This window comes from Sparassis crispa, assembly GCF_003851025.1.
Source record: "Sparassis crispa DNA, contig_000010F, whole genome shotgun sequence".
NCBI classification, from domain to species: Eukaryota; Fungi; Basidiomycota; class Agaricomycetes; order Polyporales; family Sparassidaceae; genus Sparassis; species Sparassis crispa.
Window position 1 is genome coordinate 178,809 of NW_020939758.1, and position 19,463 is coordinate 198,271.

Here is a 19,463-nt window from a genome sequence, read left to right on the forward strand (position 1 = left end):
CGGAAATTCAATCACTGTGAATATTTCGTTGGGAGAGAAGGAAGACGTTGCAACAGAAGCCTTGATCGATTCCGGTGAGGCCGAAATGTTCATGCATATTCGATTTGCGGAAGAAAATGATTTCCTTAAATGGGAATTACCAAAACTGATTAAAGTCGTAAATGCAGATGGCACACCGAATCAGATGGGTACCATTACCCACTATACCTGGAAGATGATGAAGATTGGAGGAAGGAAGACACTTACTCGCTTCCTCTTAACCGGTATTGGCAAAGATAATATACTTCTCGGCATGCCGTGGCTTAAACGCCTCAATCTGATGATTAATTGGGAAACCGGTGACTTTTGGTTTGGCAAGGATGCCAAATGGCCGCTGAAACCCACCGTCGAAGATGTACCAGATGAAGAAGTTTCAATTTTCAAAGAAGATGACCTCCCGGAGTTAATCACCACCGAAACTTCTCCGACCTCATTTGGACATTCAGAATCTATCAGAGAAATCATAGCCGATGACACTGAGCGTGGCGAGTTACCCGCAGTACGGAATGATACCGAACCAGACGACCCACTATTAGAACCCTCTATGGATCAATTTGATGATGACGATCTAGTTATCTCCTATATTGCAGGAGAACCAGTTATTGGAGTATTTGAACCCATCAGGAAGGAGTCACCTTTAACAAATGAAGAGACTGGAACCGCAGTCTTCACTATACGAAGAGGCCCCACCATCGGAAGAATTACACACAGTACTTGATCCCCATTATTCTGTAATGCACAGAATACGGTTTTTTATAAACCATCCGGTAAATCACAGGAATTGGCACAACAAGCACACAAGGAAGCATCAGCTGTAGACAAACCCAAAACCGTTGAAGAGTTGGTCCCCAACTACCTCCACGATTTGAAGTCAGTCTTTGAAAAGAAAGCAGCTGAACGCTTCCCAGAAACCAGGCCCTGGGACCACACCATTGACTTGAAACCCGATTTTATTCCACGAGACTGTAAAGTCTATCTGTTATCGCTCAAGGAACAAGGAGCGATGGATGACTTCTTGGAAGAAAATCTGCGAAAAGGATACATTCGACCGTCGAAGTTCCCCATGGCCTCGCCATTCTTCTTCGTTGGAAAGAAAGATGGAGCACTACGTCCCTGTCAGAACTACCGATACCTGAATGAGGGAACGGTGAAAAATGCATACCCTCTTCCGCTCATTTCTGAGCTCATGGATCAACTCAAAGGTGCATCGATCTTTACGAAAATGGATTTACGCTCCGGATATAACAATGTCAGAGTCAAAGATGGTGACCAATGGAAGGGCGCGTTTAAGACAAATCGCGGACTTTTCGAACCTATGGTCATGTTCTTTGGACTCTGCAACTCCCCGGTGACTTTCCAAATGATGATGAACGCACTCTTCAAGGACATGATCGATGAAGGATGGATAGTCATTTACATGGATGATATCCTCATCTTCTCGAACAATTTGGAAGAACATCACGTTCGAACCCGACGTGTACTCCAATGACTCAAAGACAACGACCTATTCCTTAAACTGGAAAAGTGTTTTTTTGACGTTAAGGAAGTCGAATTCCTAGGCATGATCATTCGAGAAAACTACATCGGCATGGACCCTATCAAACTTAAAGGAATTGCAGAATGGCCTGAACCAAGCACGGTAAAAGGTGTTCGCTCTTTCCTCGGGTTTGGAAACTTTTACCGGAAATTCATTGCCAACTTCTCGGATATTGCTAAACCATTGACGAACCTTACGCGTACCGCTGCTGGATCTCCACCTTTTGAATGGACAACAGAATGTCAGACAGCTTTTGATACATTGAAACAACGATTCAGTACTGCCCCAGTGTTGTTGCTGCCCGACAAAGCAAAACCCTTCATTGTCGAATCTGATGCTTCCAAGTTTGCTACGGGTGCAGTTTTACGACAAGCCGATATCAATGGAGAACTCCATCCTTGTGCCTACATTTCACAGACGCTCAATCCAGCTGAACGAAACTACGAAATCTATGACCGCGAACTTCTCGGAATCATTCGAGCCCTTACCGAATGGCGCCATTATCTAGAAGGCTCTCCTCATCCCGTCGAAGTTCACAGTAATCACAAGAACCTCACGTACTTCCGTACAGCGCAGAAGTTAAACCGCCGACAAGCACGATGGAGTCTTAAATTATCACAATACGATCTTCACCTCATTCACGTCCCTGGCACTCAGATGATCCAATCTGATGCGCTATCTCATTGTAACGGACTCGATGACAGTGAAAGTGACAATGAAGATCACATCCTTCTACCCGATGCACTATTTGTGCGATCCATTTCCCCGATGCTATTTGACGAAATCAGAAATCACGCAGCAAAGGACCTCATTGTTCATGAAGCCCTTGAAGCGATCGCGCACAAAGGGCCGTTCCCAATGAAGTCCTCGCTCTCCGACTGGAGAGTTCGCGATGGTGTCATCCTTTACAAAGGAAAGATTTATGTCCCACCATCTGAATCTCTTCGTCGTGACCTCGTTCGACTACATCACGACTCCCCTGCCATGGGCCACCCTGGAAAGTTCAATACTCTTGAACTCCTACGTCATGAATTTTGGTGGCCCGGCATGTATGCATTTGTCAACAATTACGTTGAAGGCTGTGCCGCCTGTCAACAGATGAAACCGAATACTCACCCAACTCATATTCCTTTGGAATCAATCCCCGCAGACCCACACGCATTACCATTTTCCTGTTGCACCACAGATTTTATCACCGACCTCCCCGTTTCCAACGGCTTTGATTTGATTATGGTCGTAGTAGACCATGACCTTACGAAGGGGGTGATTCTTACGCCCTGCCTCAAAATGATCACAGCTGAAGGAACAGCCAAGATTTTTCATGACAAAGTTTACTCGCAATTCGGACTACCTGACCGAATCATCTCAGATAGAGGACCTCAATACGCATCCAAGGTTTTCCAAGAGTTAAATCGACTACTCCAGATTAGATCACCGATGAGCACAGCTTATCACCCTCAGACGGACGGAGAAACAGAACGAGTCAACCAGGAGCTGGAAATCTATCTTCGACTCTATTGTGGAAACAACCCTGAAACATAGGCTGATCGCCTGCCAGACCTCGAGTTTTGTCATAACACAAGGGAACACTCGGCACGGAAGATGAGCCCATTCCGCATCATGATGGGATATGAACCATGTGGACTCCCTTCCGTATTCCCAAGGACGAACATTCCATCGGTTGAATCCAGGCTTGACATGCTGCAGAAGATAAGACTAGAAGCACTAGCCATGCATGAGTTAGCCCGACAACAGATGGCGGACCGAGTCAGACAAGGATCGCCGAAGTTCACACTAGGACAGAAGGTCTGGCTAGACTCGAGGAACCTGAAGGTCAACTATGCCTCGCGCAAGATAGCTCCCAAGCATGAGGGGCCATTCGAAATCATTGGAGTCATCGGATCAGCCAACTATCGCCTCAGACTCCCGAAGACCTGGCAAGTTCATTCCGTATTCCACGCCGCCCTTCTATCTCCTTATCGCGAAAACGACATACATGGTCCGAACTATGTGAACCCACCACCTGATGTCGTGGATAATGAAGAAGAGTACGAAGTCGAAGCAATCCTGAATCACAAGGCATACCGAGGTCACCTGAGGTACTTAGTCAAGTGGAAGGGATATTCATCAGCAGAAAACTCGTGGGAACCTGCCCACAATTTACAGAACGCAAAGCAGACCCTCGACGCATATAAAAGGATGAGGGGAATCGAGTAGAGGATGAGGAAACTGGAATGACTACCACGACGGCCTTCCTAGTTATCTTCCTAATAGTCCTCCACTGCACAACCCTCACTTTCCTTTGGATCATCCACCGAATGCTTATCAGATGACTCATCGAACACACGCTCTTCACACGAGACCACCCACACGCTAACTGCTGGGGTGATCAGAACGATGCCTGGAACTGACCAGGCAGTCCTTATCTCCATGGGAATGCTCTTTATCGCCCAATGGATTTTCATCTATTTGATTGTTACCCACATCCACGACATTCTGTTTCACATCACAGATAACCGCAATTCCCTTAATGACCGAAAGGTATAAAGGGAGGAGAAAACCACGTATCACCAATGCCCACTTCTGCTATAGACGACCTTGTTCACAACATACTCGCTGAAGTCGTTTCTACGATTATGAGTACCCCCGCATCACCTACGCTTGTCAATGGAATACCCTCCTGAACACAGACACCCTTCATCCACGCTTCATCGCCTTCACCTTCAATCGAACTCAGTCACGCATCGGACGAACAAGAATTTGCTACATGTCTGATCTCGGCCATCCGTACCCCCGTCGACTTCACAGATATTCTCGTCGCCCTATGAAATCTCCCGCAAGATCGACAAGCGGTGGTTTCTATGCAACGAGCATTAGAAATGGTCGAGTGGATGCAGACGGCCAGACAAGAGCTCATTGCAGCAGAGGAGAGGACGAGTAGAGCCCGAACCAGAGTCGACCAAGTCTGGTCTCTGATGCACAGTACAGTCAGTCGTACAGCACAGGAGATCTGGAGGGAGCATGGAGACGAAGACATCGGGCACATCCTCGGATACACCACTAATGGGAGACCCGCATCCACTCCTCGTTCATCACCAGAACCAATTCCTGTTCGACCTCGCCCCCCTCGTTCGCACGTACCTACAGGTCAATCCCCATTATCGCAACCCTCCTTCTCACACGCATCGACTTCTTCGCGTCGCAGTCATCCCTATCGTGATGGACGTACGCATGAACAAGGACCACGAACTGGCCGAAGGATGTGCTACAGATGTGGAGGTGATCATTATGTCCGGGACTGTCCCCGACGACGATGAAGACTACAAATATTTCTTGTGGGACAAGAAACATTAGACGGGAGCTGATGTTACAATGCTCCTCAGTTATGGCACGTCTTTTCTTTTTCCTTTCTTCGTTCCCCTTACTTTACCAGACCACGTGATCCAACACGTGACTCATCGGAGCGTAACCTCCGATTCTCTACCCAAACGTCCAGAACCCCTAGTCTAGGGTTATATCGGATCCAACTCCGGACCTTCCTCTTATCACAACATGCAAGACGTGCATGTATGCCGCATCTTTACCTCGTTCTGATACACGACTCGTCATCCCCATTAGTACTAATTATATCTCACGATCTTACTCAGCTTTCTCACACATATTACTTCCTCGCTGTTACCTTGCCCAGACATCGTTTCACCTTATCTAGCCAATGAACGATCCCGTATTACTGCGTAGTACTGCGGATACCTTTTGTATAAGTAGACGACCTTGTCGAGCTGAATCCCCATCTCGACCTAGTTACCATTAAACCAGCTTTTCACTTGTCTTTGACTAAGATCGACCGCTAGTAGCAGACAGCTACTGCGAGTCATAAGAACGAACTCTGATCGACCTTCAGTGCGAGGACATCGCCAGAAGTGTCTCTTGAACGGACTTGTGTCTTAGACTAAGACCTTGTCTCGTGACGACTCGACTTGACACTCGTGTTTCGCTGCCGCGTAACACATCCTGACATGAGCATATGGCAGCTATTCGAATTCAGATTATGATAGGGCATTCAACTGTAATGTAGATTAGTGGAGTGCATGATGAATCTGAATATGTCATACTGTGAGCAGGCATGCAAGTTGTGGCAGCAAATCAGTTATCCCAACATGCCAAGCTTCATTGACAACAGCGTGGATGCGGAGACAGTTGTGATCAGCATAGGAGACATAGACACCTTCAAGCAGAATATGATAGTGCAGTCATTCTATTTGGTGTCAGTATCAATTGACTGTGCATTTGAAATAGGACTTACTGTGTAAGGCATTGTGCATTATTGAACATCGGAAGAACATACAGAAGATGACACAGTCGTCCATTGCTGAAAGTGTGCTGCCTGACATTGCCTGTGGAGAGACGATGCATTATATCCTGCAAATTAGAAAATCAACCACAGGAGAATGAAGAGCAAGTCATGCTGCAGCATGAGAACACCGAAGTCGCTGCAAGCCCAAAAATGGAGAGACCATAGTACCAATGAATGTTTAGTGTGATAAAAAGCATATGACAGGGTGCATACCATGTCAGACAATCCTATCATTCAGTGCAAACATGTGAACATTGTTGGAATGGTGGATGTCGGGGGAATTCAGCATGCGGTATCCTGAGCTGTGCTAGCTGAGCGCGCAAACTGAGGAATGCAGAATCTTAATGTGTGCACAACTGTACTAACTTTTGTGACACTCATTGTTGAGCTCGTGCCACGCAATACAACACAGTCAGGCTAGATTACAGACATAATAATAACCTGTTTGACATAGACATGTGACAGTTCTATCTACTGCCATCCCTACTTCGCAGCATGCTTATCTCACACCTTCTGAGAGACCAGGGAGCCATCAGTTGCCTCCATCTTCAGATCCTCCATAACGGATCAGTGAGAGGTGTAGTGCCACTGTGTTCTCCAGTCACCTTTGCTTTGCTAAGCAACAGTAAGTATGATGTAGAATGCCAGTCCACGTCCAATGTACAGCAAAGGAAACATCTCCATTTGAATAGCGGCATTCATAATCGAAAACAGGAGAGACAGAGTGGAACTTAATTATACAGTTACTACATGACTGTTAAAACAACAAATACCACTCACATAGCCAAAGTACCAGGCTGCGCGGAGAGAACAGATGATGATGTAGTGGATGGAAATGCTACATAGCACTTGCACTTCGAAGGTGAACTGAAGTCAGGAGGAGGTGCAACTTGGGGAGGCACCGAAGGTCCACCAAGGTTCATAACGATAGACTCGATGCTAATTGCAATCTTCCCAGTAGGGTCAATCAACCAGCATGGACCGAAAAAGTGCACAGTAGATCCCGCAATCGGAACCCGAGCATTCATCCAGTGCGGGCCTACTTGCATGAGTCTGTATACAATATCATCAGTCAATAATGCAAGAAGGAATACATATAGGTGCACTGCATAATAGACAGCCTCGTACTGTTGCGGACATAGTCCGATATGTTAATGTCAAATACCTTGATCTTCTCCACGGGAGCATCACTGAACTTGGCCGGACGTTCAAGCATGCCATACCCTCCACCAACAGTCCCAACACCAAAAATGAATGCAGATGGAACATTCGCAATCGTATCTTCATAGCTATCACTACTCAGATCATGGGGAAAGGGATAAAGGTGAGATGCCTCAAGAAGAACTGTACCACCACTGGAGAGGATATGAGCTCTTGCAAACACCAATGCAATCATGTTGTCAGTGAGGATGACATCATTCATCGGGCTATAGATACGCAGTTCAGCACCAACAGCAGCGGCAGATGCACACTGGACTGTGGTGTCGTAGATGCAATAATAGGTCTTAAATGTAGAATTGGGCTTCGTGCTAGACACACAATGCCCAGAAGCCAGGCAGAAGAAACCACAAATGTTGAGAGATGACATCTGTGCAGAAGGCAAATTGTGGGGTTAAATGGCAAAAATTTGACTTTTAAATGTCTTTATCCTCACCAGTTCAAATGACCCAGTGTGCACCGGTCTCCATACCTCTGCCAAACTGAAAGAATAGAGCTCAGCATGGCTGCATAAAACAGGTATGCAGAGCCACCATCAACATGCAGATCTTCATTGTGCATTCAAAATCTCAGTCGAAGAACCATTCCAAGTCCATGAGAGCACACCAGGTGTATGTGTGGATTTGATACATTAAATGCGCAAATGAGAACCAGACAGCGATACATTGGGACCAGAGCTCACCACTCACTGGTCATGATGTACCCCGCAGATGTGCGCAATATATCAGCTCTTCCGGCCTGCACTACAGCACTTCTCGGCCTTTGGGCCATATCCCAATTTGGCCACTGACCGAGAAATATATCGGGATGTTGGGCATAGCGCTCCTTCCCTAGTCCAGACGGTAGCTGAACTCCTATCCTTGGTAGATCCCCAATGCATCATATAGATTGACATGTTCTTTGATCCATCGGGAAGCCTACATCCTGCCACTCACCATATTCGGACCCACTCAGAATTTTGTGCCCCTTGCCGTTCCCCATTCGCACCTCCCTTCCTGCCTTCCGGTCTCAGCTGTGCTATTGTTTATCTGGTCCGTACGCTGTTCTTGTGTAGTTGTACATTATTGCCTTTATTCTCCATCTTTTTATCTGCATACTACTGTAGCTTTTTGACCAATCCGGATGGGGGTGTAACCACAGATAGTTTTGCAATGATCTGGACAGGTGGACAGGCAGGACGTGACAGCGGATGCATAACATATTGCGGACACCTGCCAGCCATCAGGCCGGCCAACCTGCAGCTATTCATGGGGGTGTTGAAGGCTAACTGTGATTAGCCTTCATCTATCATTAGTATTGCAGCATTCTCTGCACATTGTGAGTGTCCTCACGCTGCAGGCCTGAGAAAATCTGCCTGGAACAGCGAATAGTCACATCTGGACACCACCTGTGTGACCGCGGATAGAGTGTCGGATTCCAGACAGGCCAAGGTCCTTGTGACCTGTGACCATCCAGATTGGTCGAAAACCTACAGTAGAGCTTCCGGTCAACAGGCATAGTCTGCATTTTCGTGTCTTGGATCCAGTGGGACAGACTCTCAAGTTATCCGAGCTATACAGCTCTTCATAGTATGGCCTGCATATCGTGACTAGTGTTGCTGTGACTCCGACCCGAGCCGGTCAAACCAGTTTGTCGGGTCATGACTTGTTCAATTAAGCCGGATCGGATCGCTTCGGTAAATTCCACTTGCTGTGGCTCAGATCACGTGGCATTCTGACCATACACCGGTTGCTGTGCGTGCTACAGTCCGACCATGTAGTACTCATGGAAAGACTTTGAGTCCTCCATGCAGTGTTGTGGCCCTCAGAAAGAATCTGCAGGTCAGTCACACAGTGCAAGCCAGAGTGAAAGCAACCTTTAGATCGACCCGGGACACGGGGACCTAAACGGTCATATCGATAGGCCCCTCCAAAAAATCCATTCACAGTGCGGACTGCGAAATCAAACGCTCCGGAATCTCAGGGTGGTACCACTGCGCATCGGTGTGCCACCAAGTCGCGCCGCCTGGGCCGCTCGCGTCCGCAATCCCTGCATCCCGGCGAGATGCGAAGATCAAGATCCCGCCTTTTCTTCGCAGACCGCCCAAAGGCCGCCTGTGGACGATTTTTTGACCAGGGGCCTCATGATACGATCCTTACTGTAATATTGTGGGTAGCCATCCACGCCATTTCGTGGCAATCTGAGAAGCAAAACCCTGTTCTTCAAGCTCGTGGTGCGGTCATCATAACTGGGGTATTTGAAAAGGTTCGTGATCATCGTTACGATGTCTCACCTTGTGCACTCGGTCTGTCGACCGATGTCTCACCTTGTGCGCTCGGTCTGTCCACCGATGTCGCACTGGCATCCCGAATGACCTTGGCCGCCCGTCCATATCTTATGCGCTTATCGAGTGGTTATCCTTCGTTAAAGCATGAATCCGGAGCCGGTCACATAAGACCCCCGCACCAGCTTTTCCATTCGTTCAGCAAACCTTTCGGGCAGTGGAAGTGCTCAATGGCTCCCTCAAACATCATTGTGCAACGCATTGACAAGCCTAGTGGTCAGTCAATTCAATGTCCGGTTCATCACCATTCACTGATAATAATGCCTGTGCCAGAGGCTATGGTTGAGGAAGCAGTGAAAATTTTCTCAGATCTCATGCCGAAAGGCCAGTCTTCGTGCAACTTCACGAGGATCAACTTGCTCATAAGGTCTTCGTTTAGATCCTCTGGCCATAGCGCTGACGGGCGGAAACCCTACGATCATTTCCATCATGGTCCGCGCAATGATCAAGCCACTGGCCCTTGTGTCTGGAGAAATGTACACCGCTACTGACCAAAGCGGTGTCATGGTAGCCTTCACTCTCTGTACAAGACCTGGAAGGAATCTCTTCGACACGTACGCATCTTACACCTCCCGTATCACCCATGTCTCATCGGACGGTGCAGGGAAGGTCAGTTGGAGTTAGGCTACCATGATCTCATGAAGGTATTGTCGGAAGAAGGCAAAGCTTACCATTCACAAGCAGTACGTAATATCAGTAAACGTGTTGTAAGGTCGTTCATACAGTCCATCCTAGCTCAAGAAAGACTTCCCTGCCTTCATCGATGAAAGCATAGGTATCACTAATGTACATTCCTTTCAAATGCGTTCTCAGTTGGCCTAGATACTAAAGTGCTTGATAGACCGAGCTGAATGGCTACTGGTGCAATTTTGCGTTCGTCCGCAAAGATTATCAAGGCAAAGGGATAGCCAAAGCCCTGTTTAAATTAGCTTTCGACGAGGTACATGTCGAATTGATGTGAGTGTGCAGCGATCAGTCTGACATCTTGCAATTAGGCGAATGGTGAGACCTTCGGGTTGGCCACGACGAATCCGATAAATGTGAGCAACGGGCGTTCGCCATTGTTGTCGACTCTAACGTGCCTTTGCGCAGGTACAAATCTACGAGAAGATTGGCCTGGAACTGAAAGGATATAAGCTCATGAAGTCTCCGTGGATCGATTGGCCTGTCTGGATATTCGCGAAGAAGGTAGAAATAGTGTCTTAGGACTAAGGTCCTCCATGAGTGTACAGTTTATTATTCCCTAGAGACAATGGCGCAAGACGTTATACCAGGACGGACAGTTATACTGTGTGAATTAAGGACATTAGTAGCCATGCCTCCATCATAACTCCAGGGTCTATCACAATCTTACTCGACGTTCTGTGAGTGTTTCTCCTTTGTGAATTATTCTCCGTCCCTGGATGAGTTCCAAATAGCCAAGGATGGCGATGAAGATCCGCGCAAATGTTTCCATTTAGCGAACTGATCCTACAGCTATCGCCTACTCCAGTGGTATCTCAAGTAACATCGCAGAAGCGATTACACTAGACTGTATGTTTGAGCACAAAGTATCAAGGTTGCAGCCTATCGTGCTGATTCCCATTCGCTTTCACGCTAATTTTGTGAACCGTATCCAACAAGCTTAATGCAGGTAACGGTGTCATCTGCCGCCTTGTGTGACTAGTTCACCTTTCGGATTCACTCTTTCACAGTAATACTGTATTTTCAAGTCGTTGAACCCTGGTCACACGCGAGTGCAGCAATGAAAGGAATGATGGCATCGAATACAGACATCTACTCTGAGTGCGTTTGAAATTGTCATGTCGCTAATGCGTGTGATCCTCATACGCGAGCGAAGTGTCCCATGGGTCTTCGTATTCAGTCTAGTGACCTGCGTCCCAAGAGCCTGGTGATTTCCCTCCGCTCCCTAAGCCACGCGGGAAAGGGCACATCCGATCCTTGCAACTTCCCTTCCCGCGCCTCGATGAGATAGTTGGCGAATACAATCATCGTCCCATAACGATACCTGGGTATTATTTAACACGCCTCTTGCCACGACGTAGAGGACATGAACTTACAGGTAATTCACGCCGAGGTCCATCAACTTGGACTGTCGAGCGCTGCCTTTCTCGCTCGCATTCACTTTCAGTTTATAACTAGTCGTCGATTTAGGCCATCAGGTAAATAACATAAGCTCATTGAGAACGCACTCGTATATAGCCTTGCGCAAATTCTGTACGTCTTGCATAAGGTCGATCGCTTGGTCGGTAAGCCGCTTTGCTACCTTCCCATGCGAGAGTACCCCGACGAGTTGCAAGATAACCTTGTACTCTCCTATCGAACATCATCGGTGAAAGCAACTGCATGACAGGGAACGCGGAACGGATACCTTGTAAGTACGCCTCTTCCTCAGAAGGCCCATCAATTAAGTCGTATTGTTCTAGTCCATATTCACTTTCTATTTTTGGTGACAGCAGACCCCTCTCCAATTCATGCTCCCAACTCAGCGTTGTCGAGATAAGGCACGCAGCAATCATGCCAGTCGTTGTGCGACCCCGACCCATCTGGCAGTTGAAGAAGAAATCGCTCACTCTACCACTGACAAGTCCTGAGCGAACGCGCTCGAGCAATTGCCAGAGAGCATCAGGGAGTGGTGCTTGTTCGTCCGTCTACCGATTCATATTTTGTTGTCATGACAAAGACCATAGAAAACATAAGAATTAACGTAGGAACGTACCACGGCAATCCGGGCATAGTCCACCTGCAATCTGTGAGTAGATGCGACCTCTGATGAATGGAACACGCTTACCTTGTAGTCTTCTCTTACCATGAGGTCAAAGACATCTCGCGGTGTCATGATGTCTTGATCAGTGACGTCTTCCCAGATGGGTATGATAGAGAATACACCGGGACGCTCCTCAACTTCATCGTGCAGCAGAATGCGGCCGCCGCCGGAGTGAACTTCGTTCAAGACGTCCTTCTTGAAGTTCTCTTCCATTGCTTCCACCATAGCAGTCGTCACACCAGTAGCTCTGTACCATGGAGTGTCAACGGCAAGGAAAGACATAGTAAGACAATGCTTACTCGACGTTCTCTAATGGCTTGTCTATGAGGCGCAAGACATGAGGTCTGCCAGCGATGTATATTACCGGCTCCTGAGAGATTGTTCAGACAATCACCTTGCCTACGAAATTTGACCTGACCTCTCGCAGCGATGTCCAATAGACCATGTTGTGGCTGTCTGGGCTACAATCCACTCGTGCTAATGCACGCCTCAGCCTATGTAGTGTTATGAGTAACATATATGTATGCTGAGGAAGGAAATATACCCTTGCACCGTGGGCATTCCACTACCGTCCACGACCGTCAGTCACCAAACAAAAATAAAGCAGAGACCAAGACGAACCTTCCACAGACCCACCTACCGTCAGTCACAGTCTCAGTCAAGAAGTCCGCCTGGTCAGGGGCCGACAAGGTATCGGAAGATACTAGGCGGAGCTTAAGTGGGACACGTCGGAAATTAGGTGCCCCCTCTATCCGTCTATGTACCTCTTCAGCAGAGCAGCAACGGCAGATGAGATGCGACTCACTCGGGCAGACTCATCTTCTGCAGGTTTGAGAAAAAATCACTCTTGAGGATAGTTGAAGCAGAGAGAATACTTCCGGCGCGGTTGGTGACGACCTGTCGAACTTCGTCTGGTAGAGCAACACCATCTGCGAAGTCCGCCCGTTCCAAGGGCTGTAGGGTACTCATATCGTCCACAGTCAGCTCCTTTTCAAAGGTCTTAATCACTGATGCAAATCTCACGTCGGTAAACATCTCTGAAGAATGAAGGTGTGAACACACCAGGACGGCTCTTTACGAACGACTCAAACGTTTCAAAGGACTGCATGGTATCTGGCTCGACAGATTGCAGATACGCCTGAAAGAGGATGAGCTCGAAGTAGCGTCTGAGATAGTGCAATCCTGTGATGCATTAATTTCAGTGGGCGTGTCATGATGCGCAAATTGGAGCGAAGATTATACTTGCCTTTGTGTGCGTATGAACGCCTCCGCTGCTGGTCTGTAGCTTGTTCCGCTTGCGCTCTCGCTTCCTCGATGGCGTCCCGCAAGTTCACAACTTGTGCGCACTGATCTATCGCGTCGTCTACAATGCCCTTCACGGCAGGTCCTTTGCGGATGACACGCAGGAGGTCTGGAATATTGGTGCTTAGGCTCGCACTCAGCAATTGAACCAAAAAAAGCATACTGTTGATGACCTGATAGGAATGACGTGATGGTAGATGCCCGTTGATGCCGACGCGCCTTGCAGTTGACGATGAAGTAACCGATCGGCTGCGTACACGCGGTATAGTGGATGATTTAACTCTGGCAGCATCTTCTAGCCACTGCTGTATGAGAACTAAGATAGTCTTTGTACAAATGCAAAATGAACCTCATGGCAGTGCACAATAACAAGCGAACGCTAACTCACAGAAGTCAAGGTGCTCCTCCCGCGCCCAAGCTGACAATTGATTACGATAGGTGTATGCGATCCGCTGTTGCGAACGACCACGTCGATCAGCTCGCTCAAATCGGAGAAGTCTGGCGGCCGTTCGGCCGTTATGGGTATGCGCGCATAGCAGAGCTCAGCTTCATCTCCAATGTGCTTGCGCACAGCCATGACATCCTTCAACACGGAAACATTCTGGTTTTCTACTTCTTCCCAAACTGGTATGACAGCTCCGTCCGGAGTCTCCGTGTGTAGGAGCAGCCTGAAGTGTCCGTGTGCTCAGCATGGACAGTAATACGGTCTGAGGATTACTGACCTGCCTCCGAAGGCGTTCAGCTCCGCAAGCACATCGTCTCTGAGCCGCTCCTCAAGTACCTCCAACCTCGAAGCGGATATACCGCCGTAGTCTATGACCACACTCCGATCACTGCCCATACTCCAGCAGGCAAGTGTTAACGTACCTTTCATGTTGCGGAGCGAGAACCGCTCGCGTCGCAGGCAGTACGGTGCACCATTGACGTACACAATCGGCTCTTCCCTGAGTGTAATCCACATCACGCGGTCCGCGGATGGGTGCGCGCTGCGTACGCGCCTCACTACCTCGTCGATGGCCTCCAGTGTCGGTTGGCCGAGCGCATATATTTTTGTGCCGGGAACATTCCGGAAGTTGATGGCACCTCTCACGCCGTCCTCGACATGATGAGACTGGCTCAGCCACAAGTCGGACTTCAGCAAAGTTCTGTAAATTTGCTCCAGTCGATGACACTATCGCGCACTTAGCAGAATACACTGACCCTTCTCGCAAGATAATCCCACTACGATTCTATACACAATTAATTCATACGTTCAAGCGCTAAGGCGAAGAGACTTACGTTAATGACATGATCAGAATATTCGTCGCCCAGTATCTGTCCTCCAGAAATTGCGACATCGTTCCGCCGTCCAGGAACTAAGACCCCACCTTGAGAGCCCGTCTTGGACAGTGACGAAAGGTCGCTGACGGGCGCGAAGACGTTCAGAATGGACCCATACGATCGGCGCAGAAACATGACTTGGCTAGAGTGCGATGATTTAGCAGAATAAGACTAGCTCTGAAAGGTGTAACTTACTTCCAGATCTCTGACCTTGCCTGTGAAAATCAGGTGCATCAGCCATATGGCTCATGTTCTCGCAGAATAGATATCCGACCTTCAGCCAGCTGGAGAAGCTCTGCGAGAAATCCGGCTGCGTGTCGACGTACTCGGCAAAGGCAATCAAGAAAAAGCTGAAATCATTTAGGTCATTGTTGCTTAAAAGAACTCGAATACACTACGCACTACTTCTCAAGGGCTTGAACGGCCTTTTTCAAGAAGGTATCCCGTTCTGCTTCGTCCATCGTCGTCGTCAGCGAATACTTCACTCGGTACATAAAGATGTCTTCCCGCAAGTTCGTGACATGATCACCTTGTGGAGTAATGTCATCTCACGTCAGAGGTGTAGTCAGTGGTGACAAGTAATACAGTGGCGCACAGGAATCGATGACTCTGTCGACGAGCCTTTTCGACTTGAGTCCATGGTCAAGACAGCCCAACAAACTCAGAATGATACCGTAGTTGCCCATGTGTGCTTTGCGCAGACTCTCAAGAAGCGCGGGCTGAGTAAGGAGCAGTTCAATAGCGGACCGCGAGCTCTTTGTGTCAAGGCCTGTGTCGGAGCGTGTAAGGCGTAAGAAATCATTCCTGACCGAAAATAATCGGGTCGTAAAAAGAAATAAAAGGTCCTTACATTGCTGTATAATGTAGGTGATCCGGAGGAGTGACCTATTGTGATCTTGCTGCGCGCTGGCCTGCTCTAATGCCTGTGCGATCTTCATATTGGACAGCTGTCGACGGCGATGACAGTCAGTCGCGCGTGCATCAGGCGTTGCTGGAGGATATATAAAACCTGGCTCACCTGGCTGTTTGACGGCTTATCAAAGATCGCATGAGCACAACGCGTATACAAGGCCTGACTAAGATCTGTGTACTTACAGTGCTAGTACCCGACTTGATCTTGCCGGCGTACGGGTCGTCCATCCCACGAGCAATCAGAAGCTTCCGTCGAACGATACACGCAGCTACCATGGCGAAGGTAGTTCTCACGACGCCCATACCACAGTTAAATACCAGAGCTGTCGATGACGGATCCGTATGTTGTATGACGCGTAAATATGCATCGAGGTAGTTATCCTGGTGAGCGGAGTGAGTATTTTGATATATCCTGATGAATATGTGTTCCCACCTCTATGGGTCGCTCAGGAGATATCGGGATACTGCGGACATGATCAGTTCGCGTGTTCTGCTCATCAACGAGATGCCTACCGGTGATACTGAGGTGAGCTCAGAGAGTTAGAAGTGGGTAAATCTATAATTTCAGTAACCTTACCTCGACATTCCAGCCGACGTTGTGCATGTTCTCCATTAACTCTCGAGTAGTTCTGACATTTGCGGTGTCGACTGCAGTCCATGTGGGCAGAATAGGGCCATCTCCAGTATCAGAAGCTGGAGAAATTGTCATTCGAGAATAATGATGTTATCAGCTTGGTATCCTTACCGACTTCATTGTGAGTAAGTATTAACCCTCCGAATCTAGGCATCGTAAGTTGATTCAGCACATTATTCGAACAGACTGAAGCTTACTTGTTGGCTTCTACAAGAATGTCATTTTTCAGACGTAGTTCAATAGCTTCCAGATTTTCCGCGCGATCAGATAGCTTCAACGTCCGCCGAGGCTCAGACGCGTCACGCAGAACAAATGGTCGACCAGATATATAAACTTTCAGAAAAAGTAAGCTATGGTCAATATGTGTACCAGAACGAGCCGGCGGAGATAGTCAGGATGCATCGCGACAGACTAAGACGCTGCTACACAACTTCGAGCCTGCACGCATGTACATTGACAGAAATCAGCTCACCTATTGGCTCTTCTCGTGTACAGAACCACACCACATGAGTAGGGTTAGAGGCATTTGGCCGGCAGCGTAGTACGGACAGGATACCACGAAGACCTTGTGTGCGTGGCTGCGCCACGCCGAACACGTTCAGGTTGCCATGTCTGGGAGCTCTGAAGTTCGGGGCTCCGTGTACATTCAGGTCAAGATCCAGAGCGCGTCCTGCAGATTTTCAGAGGTGAATCAAGAGTAAAATGTACGCCATCCATAAGCACGCAGCTAACCTGATGGGTAGTGATCCGTCTTCAAGATGAATCCTCTCGAGAGCACGCTTCCTGTTCGCGTCTTCACAACCGACGGTCCAGACCGTTCGAGCTGAGGCATCAGATCTATAGTCGTACTAGTGTACGAGCTCTCGGCGGTAGCTTGTGCTGATAGACGAGGTTGAGAGGGGGGGAGAGCCATAGCGGGAGGGCGTGACAGGCCAGAAGACGATGGTCTGACGACGTCGACACCGGGAGGTGCGGACGGAGAGCGTCCATTTTCACTACGAGACGTTGACAAGTGTGACAGTTGTGCGAGACCTAATGGCGAGTTGGAAGACATGTCGGACAGTGCGTTGTCGTGGTTAGAGTCAGAAATGCAAACTTATATTCCATCCGCCACTTACGTAGGTAGGCTGAAGATCTTATCTTCACGGATAGGTAGTCCACAGCTGCGGCAAGCGCCGTCTGAAATACAACATTTATTGATCACTGACAGACCATCCCACCAGAGTCAGACCAATATTGGTCAATCGCGTAGTATCTCAAGCCAGACGATCGTTGGTGATAGTCTCGCAAGCCAGACATTCATAGACATTCACACTGTGCCGCTCCTCAGCTCCGCCTCGGAGGCTGCCGGAAAGTAATATGTCGAACGTCGAAAAAACCATGGCAGCCAGCACAGTAAAACATTTGGTGACTTTCGGTACAGCGGGTGCAGATAACTCCCTGGCTTCTCCTCCCGCCGCCAGCTATCTCGTAGCTACCTCCCTTTCCCCCACTATCCTGCTCAGTGATCTGGCGTGGTGAGATACTCAACACGCGAAGTCAACCCACATGAAACAGAATTTGAGTACGAAACATAATACAACGACTAGACAGTGATGCAGACCTGGGCAAAGTCGAGACGAACCGCAGTCCGAGTCTCCGAGCAGACATGTTCTCTTCCATGTACACCATTCAGCGGGGATCAGGCAGGATGGAAGGCAGCCGGAATACGAGGCGCTCAAAGGTGTATGTACAGCTATGGCGTGGACATCGCACGTATCCTCGTCGATGGCCACCTTAAAGATGCATAACACCTCACCTTGATATCCCCCATCCGAGTCGCTCTTAGAATGCACGTTGAGTGCGATAGTCGTCAGTCGACATACATGGAGGTGAGCATCGCTACTTAAGTGGCACTGAGGAAGGGGCCGTGGATGGGTGGTTGGGTGAAAGTGCTGAGCAGCGGCGAATAAATACCTGCTGTATATACAAATTTTGGGAGCGGGTGGGTGGAAGGTAGGAACTAGACACTTTGATCGACGCCGCGTGGTTGTAGAGAAGAAAGTGCAAATGGAGTCACCCATGATCAGAGATGCAAGCCGGAGTTAGTCTCTATGCGACTCACCGCCCTTCGTAGATGTGCTGGAAAGTGTCGCCAAGGTCGACTGATGTGCGTATAAGCAACGGGTCTTCTAGCACAGATAAAGCATAAATATCCATGAAAACACAGGACGACAGTAGGAGATAACTGTCGCAAACTGCGAGCTAGGTTCCTCGACTTTGAATCATTCAGCCTGCTGTGACACAACTGTAACTGCACACTCCCCAACGAGGATCCAACATTCGGAAACAGAGGACTAGGGAAGACCAGACTTCCGCGGTCTCCCATCACAATCAGGAGATATGTAAACGGGTAACGACAATCACATCTCAACAGCTAAACCGCGCGAGGACTCTCGCAGCAAAGAACTTACCAGCTACGCCCTGACTTTAAATTTTATGATGGTCTCCGTCCGGCTAGGCACCAGAAAGGCAGACGGTACACTCTTTGTTTTAACCCTCGTACCTCCTCTGTATCTGACCATCCGGTTCGCGTTCCCGATTAAGGCGTCACACATTCTCGCTAGAAATGTTGGTATGGCACGGCCGTACGTTCTTCACGTTGAGGCAGCAATGAGCACTGTACCGCCGACCGCACTTGGACGCGGTATGTTTGGGGCAGCCCGCACTACCAGCAGCCGGTAGCTACGGAGCCTGGACGACGTACTGTGCTTGGAGTGACTGCCGTCATCATCGTGTGGTAACAGGCTTGCTCGGTGGGCGCAGGACGTCTGCGGATTGAACGAAACTTACTTGAGGAAGGATCGTCTTGGATCGGAAAGGCCGCCTTCGCTCGGTGGCAACAAACCAGCGAACAAGCTGCTGGCGAGCGAGCCTGCATCGGCGTTTCGCCGGCCCCGCAGAACACATGAGGCGTCGAGCACGCAAACAAGTCGTTCGGGCTTGATGCACGAGGATGCACGGGCGATCGACACCCCCGCCTAGGGTTCTCGCCCGCACGAGCCGCACGTCGCGGCC

The 19,463-nt window shown here is 48.8% G+C and overlaps 8 protein-coding genes across 8 annotated transcripts; 6 read left to right on the plus strand and 2 right to left on the minus strand.

Moving 5' to 3' along the window:
* Positions 1–85: 85 nt before the first annotated feature.
* SCP_1200630 (hypothetical protein) lies at positions 86–757 on the plus strand (the record flags this gene model as incomplete). The annotated part of the gene is made up of 1 exon (XM_027762950.1): positions 86–757. One exon carries the CDS (start codon positions 86–88, stop codon positions 755–757), a length of 672 nt encoding a protein of 223 aa, XP_027618751.1.
* Positions 758–1,042: 285 nt separating this feature from the next.
* Positions 1,043–1,528, plus strand: SCP_1200640 (hypothetical protein; the record flags this gene model as incomplete). The annotated part of the gene is made up of 1 exon (XM_027762951.1): positions 1,043–1,528. One exon carries the CDS (start codon positions 1,043–1,045, stop codon positions 1,526–1,528), a length of 486 nt encoding a protein of 161 aa, XP_027618752.1.
* Positions 1,529–1,600: 72 nt separating this feature from the next.
* On the plus strand, positions 1,601–3,118 carry SCP_1200650 (hypothetical protein; the record flags this gene model as incomplete). Its single annotated transcript, XM_027762952.1, has 1 exon — positions 1,601–3,118. The coding sequence occupies one exon, from the start codon at positions 1,601–1,603 to the stop codon at positions 3,116–3,118; it is 1,518 nt and encodes a 505-aa protein (XP_027618753.1).
* A 189-nt stretch (positions 3,119–3,307) lies between these two features.
* On the plus strand, positions 3,308–3,793 carry SCP_1200660 (hypothetical protein; the record flags this gene model as incomplete). Its single annotated transcript, XM_027762953.1, has 1 exon — positions 3,308–3,793. The coding sequence occupies one exon, from the start codon at positions 3,308–3,310 to the stop codon at positions 3,791–3,793; it is 486 nt and encodes a 161-aa protein (XP_027618754.1).
* An 846-nt stretch (positions 3,794–4,639) lies between these two features.
* SCP_1200670 (hypothetical protein) lies at positions 4,640–4,930 on the plus strand (the record flags this gene model as incomplete). Its single annotated transcript, XM_027762954.1, has 1 exon — positions 4,640–4,930. One exon carries the CDS (start codon positions 4,640–4,642, stop codon positions 4,928–4,930), a length of 291 nt encoding a protein of 96 aa, XP_027618755.1.
* A 1,776-nt stretch (positions 4,931–6,706) lies between these two features.
* On the minus strand, positions 6,707–7,518 carry SCP_1200680 (hypothetical protein; the record flags this gene model as incomplete). The annotated part of the gene is made up of 2 exons (XM_027762955.1): positions 6,707–6,983; positions 7,037–7,518. 2 exons carry the CDS (start codon positions 7,516–7,518, stop codon positions 6,707–6,709), a joined length of 759 nt encoding a protein of 252 aa, XP_027618756.1.
* A 2,123-nt stretch (positions 7,519–9,641) lies between these two features.
* SCP_1200690 (hypothetical protein) lies at positions 9,642–10,677 on the plus strand (the record flags this gene model as incomplete). Its single annotated transcript, XM_027762956.1, has 8 exons — positions 9,642–9,687; positions 9,745–9,795; positions 9,851–10,025; positions 10,076–10,154; positions 10,207–10,257; positions 10,313–10,411; positions 10,467–10,511; positions 10,564–10,677. 8 exons carry the CDS (start codon positions 9,642–9,644, stop codon positions 10,675–10,677), a joined length of 660 nt encoding a protein of 219 aa, XP_027618757.1.
* A 654-nt stretch (positions 10,678–11,331) lies between these two features.
* Positions 11,332–17,460, minus strand: SCP_1200700 (Paladin; the record flags this gene model as incomplete). Its single annotated transcript, XM_027762957.1, has 34 exons — positions 11,332–11,479; positions 11,532–11,609; positions 11,664–11,787; positions 11,843–12,122; positions 12,191–12,214; positions 12,263–12,485; positions 12,538–12,608; positions 12,657–12,732; positions 12,783–12,803; positions 12,860–12,994; positions 13,044–13,245; positions 13,301–13,420; positions 13,485–13,649; positions 13,704–13,866; positions 13,929–14,208; positions 14,263–14,353; positions 14,408–14,685; positions 14,741–14,769; positions 14,819–15,002; positions 15,056–15,075; positions 15,135–15,210; positions 15,263–15,389; positions 15,456–15,629; positions 15,711–15,807; positions 15,879–15,893; positions 15,956–16,153; positions 16,206–16,236; positions 16,286–16,293; positions 16,350–16,465; positions 16,518–16,552; positions 16,604–16,756; positions 16,819–16,828; positions 16,879–17,076; positions 17,139–17,460. The coding sequence occupies 34 exons, from the start codon at positions 17,458–17,460 to the stop codon at positions 11,332–11,334; spliced, it is 4,272 nt and encodes a 1,423-aa protein (XP_027618758.1).
* Positions 17,461–19,463: the final 2,003 nt, after the last annotated feature.